The sequence below is a fragment of the Cryptomeria japonica genome, chromosome 10 (genome assembly GCF_030272615.1).
Source record: "Cryptomeria japonica chromosome 10, Sugi_1.0, whole genome shotgun sequence".
Taxonomy (NCBI): domain Eukaryota; kingdom Viridiplantae; phylum Streptophyta; class Pinopsida; order Cupressales; family Cupressaceae; genus Cryptomeria; species Cryptomeria japonica.
In genome coordinates, this window is record NC_081414.1 from 298,370,650 (window position 1) to 298,385,301 (window position 14,652).

A 14,652-nucleotide genomic window follows, 5' to 3' on the forward strand; every position below is an offset into this window, starting at 1 on the left:
CTGATGAGTTGTCTCATAAAATGCCTCACTCAAGTCTCCAAGTATCCATGAGCACTTGCAACTGATCAATCCATGCTAAGCTCCAAATGTAACACTACATTCTCATGAAGCTCCCAAGCACATGAACAATGTTCCCTATAGCAAGAGAACCATCTAGATCACTGTCAAAGTGCCAATTGCGAAATTAGGAATACATCATGACATCATGATCTAACAATACCATGCCAATACTCTAATGCACAATTAAGAGTCCACTATAGCATGACACTAAATCCATCCTCTCAACCAAGGATCTCCTGTCAAAACTAACAAGTCATAAACTTTACAACACAATCAAAAACTCCAAGAGTCCTCTATGGCTAACCAAGATGTCAACATCTCCACTTACATGAAGATAACCATCTCTTGACAATGTAATTGAAAATGACAAAGAACTCTCATTGAAGCAAATAGGATCCAAGAGCTCCATGATACCAGCAACTATTGCAAAAGATCACCCATTATCAAGTGATGACGGATTCACTGCCAAAGCTCCCACTAAATAGTGATAACGAGCTCTCTAGGCATCATGATAATCATCTTCTAAATGAAGATCACAGATGGTCCACACACTCAACTGCAATACTAATAGCTCTAGAGAATAAGTAGAACCAAGATCTTCAAGCTAGGGTAATAGAACCACCACCAAGATATCATTGTCAAATGCTCCCACTGAAAAATGTAACCAAGTTATCCATGACATTGTGATAAACAACATGCTGCAAGTCTCCATAATCGACTATCTAGGTACTCTAATCATCCATCCTCTCATCTCAATGCAACATACCAATGCACAAATAACCATAGCCAAGGGCAACTAATTGAATCTACATTAGCACTAAAAATACCTATGGATATAGATAGTCCACATGTGAGTCATCCGATTGCAACCAAATGTGTGGCCCAACCACACAAGTGCACAACTTGTAAATCTTCGATCAATGCACCATGCAAACTCACCATCACATTAGTAATTTGCAAAGTAAAATAACCAAGAAGATAATATGTACATCTCAAGATTTAAACACTAGATTACTTTCAGATCCAATTTGCCAAGCAAATCCACGAGTAACCATAGTCAAGGAACCCATCAAGCAAACACTGCAAAAATGTTGAGTGACTAATCACATACCAACATCTCCACATTGAGAAAGTTACAAACTTCATCTCACCATGCACAAAGCATACATGCATATTTGTAACTATGTTACATCCAAAAATGGCCATAGGGAATCATATTTTGAAAAATAGTTTATTTGCAGATAAATCCACAAATTTTGATTAACCATGTAAAATGAACAAAACTGCTATGTCATTTCATATATACTTATCATCTAAAAAATCCACAAGTCTGAAAAACACTAGAATAGCTAAACCAAAACAATGGAATTACATAGGTAAGCATAACCATAGATTTGGAACAAAAAATCTACAAACCCCTCAAATCCAGTCAACTTGAAATTGAGACATGCCAACCAAAAGGAAGGAGAGGTCCAAGAATTCCAGGCCTATTTGTAAGTCAACTCCACAACCACCACCATGTACAAGTATACGAAGGAGCTAGACTATTCCAAAGCTTTTAGATCATCCAATGATCAACTCCATAGCCTACATGCATTTGGGGCTAAAAAACAGTGTCTCCCAATGCCATGGACTAAATCCAAGCATCCAACATAAGCACATCAAGCCATAGTCATGACAATCAAAGTTTCTTCGCATGGTTAGGGAGCCAAGAATAGACACCCAACATGAAAACTTTGTCGTGCACAACCAAAAAATTATATTAAAATAATATTATATTATTCAATAATGGTCATCTTAGTTGTCGTCTTAGTTGTCATCTTGAGTTCTTTTTTTATAGTCTTAGAGTTAGCAAGGTAGTCTCTATTTTTAGCGTTATTTGTAACTCTTGTTAACGATTGTTTCTTTTTAGAAACATTGTCTTGTAAGCTCTATCGAAGGAGCCATCGTCTCCTTTGTTAATACATTGAATACATAGTTTATTTGAGCAACTAATTTTTCATGGTATCTGAGTGAGTTGATGGGGTTTTATAGGATTTGGCAAATTTTTTAAATAAAAATTCGAAGCCTTTTCCTGGAATTTATTTCAGATTCTTTTTGAATGATTTTTTGTGAAAAATTAGTTTTTTTTGGGTATTTTTTCCTTTGTAATTGACATTTTTCTTTCTTAAATTCACATGATAGGATTTGGCGATTTTTTTAAATAAAAATTCGAAACCTTTACTTGGAATTTATTTCCAGATTTTTTATGAAAAATTGTGTTTTTGAAACCTAGAGTTTTTTTGGGTTTTTTTTCCTCTGTAATTCACATTTTTCTTTCTGAAATTCACGTGAGCATTTCTGTGCGTTCATGGTGTTTTTGGTTCGCAGTGCAAAATCAAGGGTTTCTTTGATTTGCAGATTTGAGGTTGTTTTTTGTTTGTTGGTTTTTCATGCTTGTGAATGCTGCCGATTTCGTCTATTTTTCGCAGGTCAAGGCTTGGTTGAAGACGCTCAGTCACATTTTTTTGTCCTCCACGTTTCATATTTCTCTTGAGACGTGAGAAGAATTCAGGATCTCTGTTCACGGGCCTGTTTTCATGACGTTTTTTGCATCTATTTTGCGACGGACTTTGTTTTCTGTTTGCCCGTGTGATGCTAGTTCATGGGTTGAGTTTTGCAGTGAGTTCCTTTTTTTTGCGGATCTGGGCGACGCCACTGTGCACCATTTGTTTTCCATGGCTTTTGTTCATGTGCTGTTTTTTCTTCGGCTGCATTTGTTCATGACGGATCTACATTTTATGTTGCTGCGCTAGGGTTTCCTGCACCCGTTTTGTTTTCTCCACCTGTTTTGTTTTCTGTGATCTGCGTTTTGAGCTGTGATCTACACGAAGTCTATGGTCATTTTGTTGTGCGATCTCTGTGGTTTTTTTTAATAATTTTTTCCCTTAAAAAAATTATTTGTGGGTTTTCTAATTTTTGTCCATAAAAAAATAGTGATGGTTTTTTCTAAAATTATTCGTTGATTTTTTTGTAAGGAAAAAAATTATTCTGGGTTTTCATAATTTTTCCTCGAAATTATTTGGTGGGTTTTTATAATTTTTCTCCTTAAAAAAAATAAAAAATTCTGAAACGTTTTCTGATTTTTTGTCAGAAAAAATCGGAGGTTTTTTCATGTTTTTCCAACAAAAATGTGGTGTTTCGTGTTCTAGGTTTTGTTCAATTTTTTCCTCAAAAATCGTTTCAGGGTTCTGATCGATTTTTCTTCTCAAAAATCGTGTTGGGTTTTGATTGATATTTTTCTCCTCAAAAATTGTGTTTGGGGTTCGTCGATTTTGTCCTAAAAAAATTGTGCATTCTCTGTTGGAGAGTGCCATTCATTTCACACAGAACCTAGTTGTGTCATTATCCTTGGAACATGGAAAATATGGGAGACAGGGCTGAGTTCAGCAACAACAGACATTACTCAATTCAACGTTTAGAGTTTTGATAAAATTTGAAAATTTGTTAGTCCTTTTGTATTTCCTGAAAATATCATAAAATATAGAGTATAAAAGACATGGGGCACTGGGCTGAGTTTAACAACTGTCATTCTTTCTGTACTTCTTGCAAATCTGTAATGTAATGTCCCCTTTTTGGGATATTCTTTAAATTAATAGAATTCAGTCAAGATATAGTAGTTTTATCAGGAATTGCAATCTATATGAATGTATTAAAGTCAATACATCATTGCACAATACCCAAGTTGATTAAATCTTGAATTCCCTGTAAATACCTTGCAAATCTGCTGAGCTAAAAGTCCCCATCCCTAACTCAACAGTGACAAAACCAAGGACCCCATCCCTATTTGTCAGTGGTAGGAAAAAGACCTTGCCCCTGCAAACCCTATCTCACACCATGAGCCCGGACATTGTCCCGAGCTCGCCAAAGGGTAGGAAAAACCCTGTCCTTCCAAACCTTAGCCCACCCATGGGCCTGGACCCTGTACGGTTTGCAAGTACTTATTAGAATTCAAAATTGATGAGTTGGTATATTTACAAGATTATTGCTGATTTATATTCTTGATGGATTGACAATCAATCCCTTGAATAATATTTGAATGTTCTTGGGAATAATTCTTGAATGAATCTCCAAAATTATATGTATTGTTGAGTGTATTTCTGGAATTCTTCACTGAATTATTTTATTGATTGTAGATGATCGTAAATTGATATTCTAAAATGATTGTTGATTGATTTCTGGATTTGTATGGTTGAATGAATTGATATTTGATGATGAATTTCTAAATTGATGAATCTCCACTGATGATTGTTGGATAATTGAATGATATCCTTTGCGGGATTCATGAGTCATTATTTAATAATTGCTGATTCGATCTATTGGTGAGTGATGATTGAATGATTGCCGAATTGATAGAGTGATGATTGAATACTTGGAATGATCTCTTCTTTATATTTTATTGGTGAAAGAGTCACCACCTTTCACAAGAAATGAGTCACCACCCTTCATTGTTGCCTTTTGAGAATAATATATTTTTTTATTAATCTCCTGGATTACTTCACTGGTGAGTGTCATTTTTGAATTTCTGCTTTGAATTGATGCCCCTCCAAATGATTTGGTTATATCATAAAATTGGGAGGAAGTCACACCTTTTCACTATTTTTACCCTTTGAAAGATTCATAACTATTTATCCTTAATTGCTGTTTCTTAAAAATAATTATCTATTTTTTACAGTACCTCAATTCACTTGTATTTTCTTCTATTCCTTTCCATGTTGATGACTGATTCACTCCTTTTATACCTTTAATCCTCCAATAGTCATAACTCTTTATTTGTTGCCCTTTGACCATTCATTAAACTTAATTAAATTTATATTTTGAAATTATATTATATTTTATTTTATATTATTATTTTTTTTATATTTAATATATTATTATTTATTATTAAATCCTATTTCAAAAAGGGGACATTACATGTAAACAGATAGTTGGCAGCCAATGCATAGCCCACTGCTAGATGTTACAATCAGAACACATAATGACTAATTTTCTTGTTGAGTTGCGTTAAAGCCGATCTAAAATAAATCATGCTTGGTTATTAGCCTTGGGTAGTGGCTATCATGGTCCAGTTCTTGTCAGTTTGGGAGTTAATAAAAGACAGTATTTTACAGTTTGGAAAAACTTCCTGTATTTAAAATTCTCCTTTGCTAATAAAATAAAAATCTGGCTGCATATAATCTCATTTTTGATTATGCCTAGTTCTGTCCACAGGTTTACATTTTACGTACTTGACAAGCCTTTTTCTGAATAATTTGTATTTTTAACATGTTAACCGTGCATCTATGCTAGATTTGGTTCCAATATTTGTAGCAATGATATGGTTCTATTAAGAGGATAGGTAAACAATGTTTCGTTTTAAAGAGTTCCAGATCCATTATTTTCATCAAAATTAGTATAATCTACTAATCTAGTAAGTAGTATGGAAAATATCTCTACTATTTCTCCTTATCCACTTAGACTTATTAATTTTTGACTTGCATAGGTCAGGAGCAAGGAGGCAATGCTGTAAATAAATTATGGTATTTCAGTAAAAGCTTAAGTAAATGCTATAACCATAATCTGCATTTCATAAAGTCCTACACTGTCTTTTTCATCTTTGCGCTTGTGTTGATATCAGCATGTATAGTGTGTCTGCCTGTTTTCAAACAAGTGATGATATTCATCAAATCATGGCACTTCCACCTTTGGTTTGAGAGTTTTCAAGAATGTTAAAAATTAAAAGATTGAAGCAGGTAGTTACATATTAGTTTGCATTGAACATTATTACTGTAGTTTAAAAAAGTAAAAGAGATCATAGTCATCTACAAAGCATTTAAACTTGAATATCATCGCTAGTTGGAAATGGATATGCTTCTTGAATTAATAATTATTAATGGTTATACTTGCAGGTCAATCTTACAACTCAGAGAGAGCGGTCAGTAAGGAGACATTCTGGGAGTCAAACTAATATTTGGGAATGGTGGGATGCAGAGAGAAAGCTGTGGCACACATATGATAATCAACTTACATCTAAATTTGAGACAGCATGGCTTGATTCTATACATAGCCGGACGAGTAACCAACCAGATGGCTCTGCTGGCATATTCTTTGAACTAAGTGGTCGACATTATTGTATGTTGTTTGAAGCAGATGCAATAGAATACAACATACGGACCAAAATATATAGGATTGTTCGTAGGCGAACGTATCTTCTAAATCATCCAGGATTTGTTGCATCCACAGCAATGGGAGGATGCAATTCTTGTTCTGCAAGTACAGTTTCACAGATACAGGTAGCAAAGGAGGAATCAAAACTGTTGAAGAGTTCAGACTCTGAATATACGTACTTGATTGACTGCCCTAATCCGAAGGATGGGGAAAATTGTTCAATCTGTCTTAGCAGTTTACAAGATGAAGAAGCTGTTGAACTGGATAAATGTCATCATATTTTCCACAGAGAATGCTTAATAACATGGTTAAAAGGTCGACCAACTTGTCCAGCATGTTTGACAGTCTATGGTGTGATCACGGGGACCCAGCCTCCAGGAAAGATGTCCATCCGATACATTCCCATCACAAGTAAAGAAGCTGGAAGTGGCCTTGACGGCTACCCAAACACTGATATTATTGAAATCACTTACATGTTTCGAGATGGAATTCAGGTGGTGATCATGTTTTGCTGCTCACATGTGACAATTCTATGCATATGAAAGAAATTTTTTGGCATATAACTGAAATTATTCTCTATACGTATTCTTGGTAGTTTTTTTTTCCTTGATCCGTAAGAAGAGGTTAATTTTATTAATTCAAAGATATTACAGTCTGAGGGCAATGCCCCAACCTCCAGCCAATACTTATCATTTACAAACTGAAAATTTCCATTCATATTGCTGAAGTATTTGTTCTAAAGTCCAGTAGACACAAGTTAACGCTCTGTAGGCAGAAATTCCTAAAAGGGAACCAGTGCTGATTACACAATACAGCCAGAACAATATACACAGCAGAAGCAAAGAGGGACAAGCTCTGAAAGTTGTGTATTTCAGACCTGCCACCTGTAATTGGACAACATATAACCAGCAAAGGCTGACTCAGAAAATCTTGTTAATCTTGATGCCATCTGCTGCAGAATTAGCAAGTTGATCTGCCTCGCCATTAACTTCACGGAAAATGTGATTTGCTGCTACAAATCTCATCTTTCTGTAGCTCTCCAGTGCCATTTTTAGCATAGCTTTCAGTTTCCAATTGAACATTTGTCCAAGTCTGAGAGCATTGATAACTAGGGAAGAATCTCCTTCCACTATAACTCTTTCCAATTTTATTTCCCTGCATTTTTGTAAACCCATAATTAAAGATTGAAATTCTGCTGCATTATTGGTCCCTGGAACCAGAGGTTTCGCCAGTACACACACCGTGCATCAGTCTGATTTCTAATTACACACCCTGCGCCAGACAGTCCGGGATTACCCCTTGAGGCTCCATCGAAGTTCATTTTGTACCAACCAGACTGTAGCACCTCCCAAATCGCCTCTGCTCTGAGATTCTGATCCACCTGGACCCTGAATATGAGGAACCTTCAGACCATGCCAATTTCTATGCATCTCTCACTAAAAGAAGACTCCTTCCAATTAAGCTCTCTCAGTCTATCATTCATTACTTACAATATAGCTGCTTCTGCCTTGTTCAAGAAGGAAGCCTTTAATAGCTCCTTATCCTGAAATGTTCTTCTGTTCCTTTCTTTCCATATTTCCCATGTTAGTATTGATGGACTGATAACCGAAAGGCCAGCATATGATGTCTTTCTTTTTAAGATAGGCAAATAGGTAAAGAGGGACTTAATGTCATTTGGAATGGCTCCATTCCACCCTAATCTGGCACATAACCATTTCTAGCATTTCTGGTAGAAAGGACATCTAAGCAGCAAATGATCTACTGTTTCTTCACTACTTTTACACCAATGACATATAGAAGTGCGATGTCCCTAAATTATAAGTGTCTAGATTCTGCCCTAGATCACAAGTTCGAGTTAAGAAAAGGTTTTAGAGAGTACCTTAAATTGTGGTGAAAGTTCTGCTAGCAAGTTAGAGATTGTTTCATAATTATAACTCATTAAAAAAACAGATGATCTCATTTAGGAAGTAATGGCATATATATGTCTATATATATTTTGAAAGCACAACATACATAGATTTTACCATTGGGAAGCTCAGACAGTGTGAGTTGATAGGGTGCCCTAGAGACCTTCTAACCCAAGCCCAAGGGCAGACCTTGTCCCCCTTGGTCTCATGTGGCCCTTGCCAAAATGAGGTGGCATACCTGGTGAGGTATCCTATCACTGTTCCCCTCAATCGTGTCACCGATATCTTTCTTCCTAAGATTGAATATCAGACATTCACCATGATAGTGAGGGCAGTTTACCACAGGGTGCCCGGAAAATCCACCCTTCATAGTCCTTTGGCCTCATGGGACTCTCTGGTCATATACCATGACGTGGCGTGTCTAGAAGGTGACTCCAACGCTTTTCCCCTACTGTTAATCTTTCCTCTTCTATCATGGCTACAATACATTCAGATTATAAGCAATTATACATATAAGTTTCAGACAATTACAGAATATTCAGTCAGATGCCTTCGCAGAACATATATGAGCAGTATTATCAGCAACATATAATTCGACGTATATATGCAGAGGTAGACACATGCATTAATTCTGGAAAGAGCAGATATAAAAGGTTACATATGCATCATACCAACAGAATTTGTAATTGCACCGCTGAAGTGAATATCGCTGCAGCCTTCTTTGTCTAGTCTTCCATGCTTGAATGATTGGAATATTTGATGCTGATTTGATAGAATGTGACATATCATGAACTAGGATATTGTTTCAAATCTGATTTGGGTTTTGATTTTTGCTATCATCAACAAACAAGGATTCACTACCATTCGACCCCCTCAAGAAGAAGTCACATGTTCTCCTAGCTGCCTTAGCTATCATAAAACTGATCCATACCTGCACCTCCTTAGCTGTTATGTTTGTTGCCTCCAACCAACTCCATGATGAAGTATCCATGACAAACCAAACATTATCAAATTGTAGGATCTTCTTGCTAGGCAATCTCTTAGTCTCTATAATCATCTCTCTGAGACAATATGCCTCATATGATCTTAACAAGTATTCCTCCAATGTAATCATGTACAGAACAAGGAATATCAAACTTACTAAGGGCTGTCATACCTTGCAAGTAGCTTAGATCTACGAGCTCCTCCTTATGCATATCATTGTTGATTGATCCAAAAGTTATAGCACCTATCTCATGATCAAAATTTGCATCTTCATGTGAAAGTTGCCCCACAGGTGTGGCTGCCTTAGACAATTGTTTTTCTGATTTGCATTCCAAGTAATGCCTCTCAAAATCAGCTACCTCCTTGATCTCTTCTTCACAAAATTCCTATTTTGAAGCATTATGTCCTACCCAAGAGTCATGATGGTGTGATGCCGAATCATAGGTGGATTCCTTGAGTTCTTCGTGATGGGTTAAGTCTTTCCAATCTGAAATAATGTTCTTTTCCACACTCTTCCACATATTCTTCCTCAACCATAGATTGATCATTTAAATCATGCCGTGCTAGAAGTCTTTGATCCACAAAACCTTCATATGTATGAACAACGTCTCTTTCAACATTGCTTAAATCTGAATTTGTACCCATGGTGTTATTTTAAACCCTAGGTATGTTAACCAGATTTATCTAATCGATTATGCCCTAGGTTGTATTCAGATTTGCAGTATTTTAGTAAACCAACATAGATTAAATCGTGCTCTAGATTGTAATCAGATTTGTAGTATTTTAGGAAACCAACATAGATTAAGTTGTGCCCTAGATTGTAATCAGATTTGCAATATTTAGTAAGCCAACATAAATCAGAAATAGAATAGAAGACAAGCAAGCATACCCTGGGAAAACCTCCAAGGAGGAAAAACCCAGCATGAAAGACCCACAGGTCAGATTATATATTCTCCTCTAAAATATAAGTACAATACTTAGCTCGAATCTGATCTTCACATATCAGATCTGTCCTTGTATGCTTGAATGTCTTGCATCAAAATCTACTATGTCCCTTTGGACAATTTCGCACCAAGCTAAATAAGTTCGCACAGCAGAGCTAAATCGCCTTTTTTTTGATATGATTAAACTTGATTGAAATGATTTGCAAATTGTCATTTACTTATATGCATCTTTATTCCTTTCAAGTCGGCCTCGGCCTCCTTATTATTTTTGGCGCTAAAGTTATTTTGGAATTTATTTAGCGTGGCATGGTGAATAAGGATGGGGTCACGTTATTTTAGGGTAGGACCCGGTCCTAAAAGGGGTTCGGATGTTGCCTTAAGGCAATCCGAACCCCTACACCCCTAGTTACAATCAACACATGGCTACTATTTTGTCATCCTTATTAGTCACAAAATCCATACTTGTAGATGCATGTTCAGGTAATGGATCATGCGAACTAAATGAATTGCTGTTATGATGCATAACAAAATCATAATTAACCTCATACCTTTCAGCCGTGTCACTATGGCTGCCACAAGTCTCATGTACCTCTCCTTCAAATGAATTTTTTGAATAAGCATCATTGGAATGATCTATATTCTCATCATTAGTGACTTCAATGTGCTTATTGTTGGTATGCCTCTTATCCATTTTCTCATCTTCTTCCTCCAAAAGCAATTTCTCTAACAATAATAACATATCCGATTGATATTTTTGAAATGCTTGAATGAAGTCATTCATACGATTCATAAGCTCGTCCATATGTCGATCAATTTTTTGTGGACTTATACTATCCCTTCTATCCTTCCTTGATTTACTTGTATCACCTTTATCCATTGTTGTAACCTTTTCTACACCTGCTGTCATAGAAACAAGACTCAGATTCGGCGCGGACTCGGCAAGGCTGACCTAAACCGGGACTCGACAAAAATCTGGCAAGACTCGGCAAAAACTTGGCAGGTTTTGGCAAAAAACCAGTTTCTAGTGAGTCTCACCTTGAGTGAGTTCTTGGAGAGTCCCAAATTCTTGAGACTCGGCTAGGGTCACTTGACTTGGGACTCACCAGGAATCAGAGAGTCTTGACGAGTCCTGGAACTATGCTTGTTGTATGTGATGCTGATTTCGGAATGAAAGTAGGTTGCAATCTTCCATCTATAATTTTACCCATTGTTGTGACCTTTTATAAACTTGTTGTATGTGGCTGAAACAATTGATTTCAAACTGAATTCGTACCCAAAAGTTGACAAGATACTCTGCTACATTACTCATTTCCAGTGACATGCAACAAAACCCACAAACATGCAACACTGAGAATCAACATGCAACTATCTGGGTAGTCGCCAAATTGAGATGCAGGATATGGGTAGTCACGAAAACTGACATTCAAGTTGACCAAGCTGACATGCAATTATCTGGGTATTCACCAATTGACATGCAATAACATCCGACACACATGTGACTGCAAAATCTGACATGCAGTGCTGAAACCCTAACAAGATGGCAAGATCACTAGCTTTGATACCACTGAAATATCTTGAACTAGGATATTGTTTCAATTCTGATTTGGGTTTTGATTTTTGCCATGTTTTGCTCCATTTCATTGCAAAGTAACAACATGCAAACATGCAAACTAAACATGCAAGGAAAAAATATAGATTTCCAAGGAAATAAGTATGTTACAAAGACAAATCTATTGATAATGATTCTGATATAAAACATGCATGATCATTTGAAACATACAGAAGAAGATTGAATGACATGCAAGAAGAGAGACCTATGCAATATGTAGCTGCAGTCATAGAGATGCGCCAATACCAACATGCAAGGAGGAATCAATATCAACCAAGTCTACAAATAATTGCTGCAATATGAAGAATGATTACTATGCAAAATTGGAGAAGCTGCTACTACACAATTGCCCCAGCCAGAAAATCTACTTCTAAACCGGATTAAAATGAACCCTGACTGAGCCCACCTCTCAAGTAGTGTTGGGTTTTCATCCAACTTGCGAATATCCAAGGGTTTCCATCCTCAGATATGGCTGCTACTGTCAAACCAGCAACAATGGAGAAATTATCAAGTATCAAATCAACATATCATAATCCTTGGAGGAGGGAAACCCTTAAATAGATTTATTAAATCACTTTTGGACCTCAAAATCACAATGTGTGATTTTTAATAAACTTTTCCCTCCTCCAAGAAGTTTGTCCCACTTTTAGAAGGCTTAATAAATGTTATAAATTCATTTTATAACTTTGCCTTCATGATAAAGTCACTTTATATTTTATTACCTTCTTAATAAAGTCACTTTATGACTTTATTTCATAACTTGAGTCACTTTATTTTTATTATGAAAAGTGACTTTTCCTTTATTATATTACTTTATGGGTTCAAAATAATATTATTTATTTCTCCATCAATAAATAATTGACAATGCCAACGTCTCATCCCTTATATCTCCAAATTAGCCTACCGGAGTGACAGAGGAATAGGCTAATCAACACTTGAATGATCACTGAGAAGGGGATATTATAGAATGATTTTCTGATTGATTGTTGCTTGATTTGAATGATTTTCTGATTGATTGTTGCTTGATAAGTGATCATTGAATGATTGAATGATCTCTTTATACTTCATTGGTAAAAGAGTCAGCACCCTTCATAAGACTTGGGTCACCACCCTTCATTACTCCCTTATCACTGGGTCACCACCCTTCATTACTCCCTTTTAGAATAATATATTTGTTCCCAATTGTTCTCTCCTCCGCCTCTCCTCAAATGAGACCTTTTTCCCTTAATATCTTCCATTGTGATTTAGAAGGCACACTCCTTCAACATTCTTGCCCTTCGAAAGCGTCATAACCTTTTACAATCACCACCTTTTCAAAGAGTCACAACCTTTTACAATCAACACCCCTTGAAAGAGATGCAACCTTTCATAGTTTCTGCCCTCCTTTGGAAGAGGCACTTCCTTATTTACTTCATATTCCTTCCTTCTTCCATTGACTCTTCCTTGATTCACCTGCTTCTTTCTTTTCTTCCTTCTCCTTTGTCAAATGATCTCTTCTCCCTCTTATATCTCATTTTTGAGAGAGTCACAACTCTTCATTCCATGCCTTTTGACCATTCATTAACTTAATAACATTTTAATTATATTATATTATATTATAATAAGTTATTATTATTATTTATTATGAAATCCTATCTCAAAATGGGGACATTACAAGAAGGGCCATGACATTCCATCTTTGTCTCAGCTGTGAGGATTTTCTTCTGACTAGCTGCCCAAGTGAATGTCCCTACTCTTGGTAAACACTGTTTATTCCAACATAATGTCAGTGGTAATACTGATTCCTCATAATTTGCTTCTCTTTCTAGCTTCATTTACGCTTCCTTGACTTTAGATTGGCCTGATTTGAACTCATTCCATTTTATTGTATCTTGTGCTTCTCTCGAGTTGATAGCTCTATCTTTAAGTATCCCTTCTAAAAGTGAAATCTTCTCATGTGGTAACCCTATGTCAACCATTGATTTCCAAACCCAGCTGCAAACTTCATCCTTCCATTCGAGTATCATGCAATCTTTGACATGAGAGCCCCAACATTATTTTAAAAATGGTTTGGAAGAATGCAATATTTCGATTTTATCTATAGCATCATATCCACCTCAGGAATCTTCACAAAACAAATCTGTTCTACCCAAGTAAGGTAATCTGAAACTAAAACTTTGCGCTCTCTCATGAAGTTCCACATCCGAGGACCCTTCAGAGTGTTCGAAGTTGTCAGGATACTTGACTCCCTCTCCATCTCTAAATATTTATATTGAAGAATTTTTGCCCATTTTGCATTTGGTTCTTTGTGCATCCTCCAAACCACTTTGGCCCCCAAGGCTTTGTTATACCAAGCTAATTTCTTGATACCTGCCCCCCAGCTTCCTTAGATTTGTAAACTTTATCCCATCCAATCAAAGTTATCTTATCCTCCTTTGTAGTACCTTGCCAAAAGAATTTTTTTCATAATCTGATTCATCTTATGTGACAAGTTTGGTGGGAGAGGAAGACATGATGTGAAATAAATTGGAATTGATGTTATGAATGCCTTTAACATAGTCTTCCTTCCACCCCATGACAACCATCTGCCCTTCCATGAAGACATCTTCTTGGCAATCTTATCTATCAATGAATTCCAAAGGCTTCTGGAGCTAATGCCTTTAGCCAAAGGCAGGCCTAGGTATGTTCCGGGCAACTTAACTTTTTTAAATCCTAGCAGTTTAATAATCTCTTGTTCCTTTCTCTCACGGGTTGTAATGTCCCCTTTTGGGAGGACACTAAATCTTGCCCTATATACTTGTAGAATTATTGCAGTTATGTATATTCAGTCTGCTGTAGTAATTCAGACAGATTCAATTAGATGTTGTTTGACTCTTTAAATGCGCAAGTCTGCTGTTTATATCAATCTGATCTGCTACCTATACTCAGATATATATGTGTGTATGAGAATCCTTTCTATTCCATCAGGTCTGATTCTCTGGTT

At 36.3% G+C, this 14,652-nt stretch overlaps 1 protein-coding gene across 1 annotated transcript in view; it reads left to right on the plus strand.

The window, feature by feature from the left end:
* Positions 1-14,652, plus strand: part of LOC131040861 (uncharacterized) — a 72,353-nt gene that overhangs the window by 11,665 nt on the left and 46,036 nt on the right. Inside the window, exon 2 of the mRNA XM_057973818.2 lies at positions 5,988-6,740. Within this exon, the coding sequence (XP_057829801.2) occupies positions 5,988-6,740 (753 nt within the window). The remainder of the gene's footprint in view (positions 1-5,987; positions 6,741-14,652) is intronic.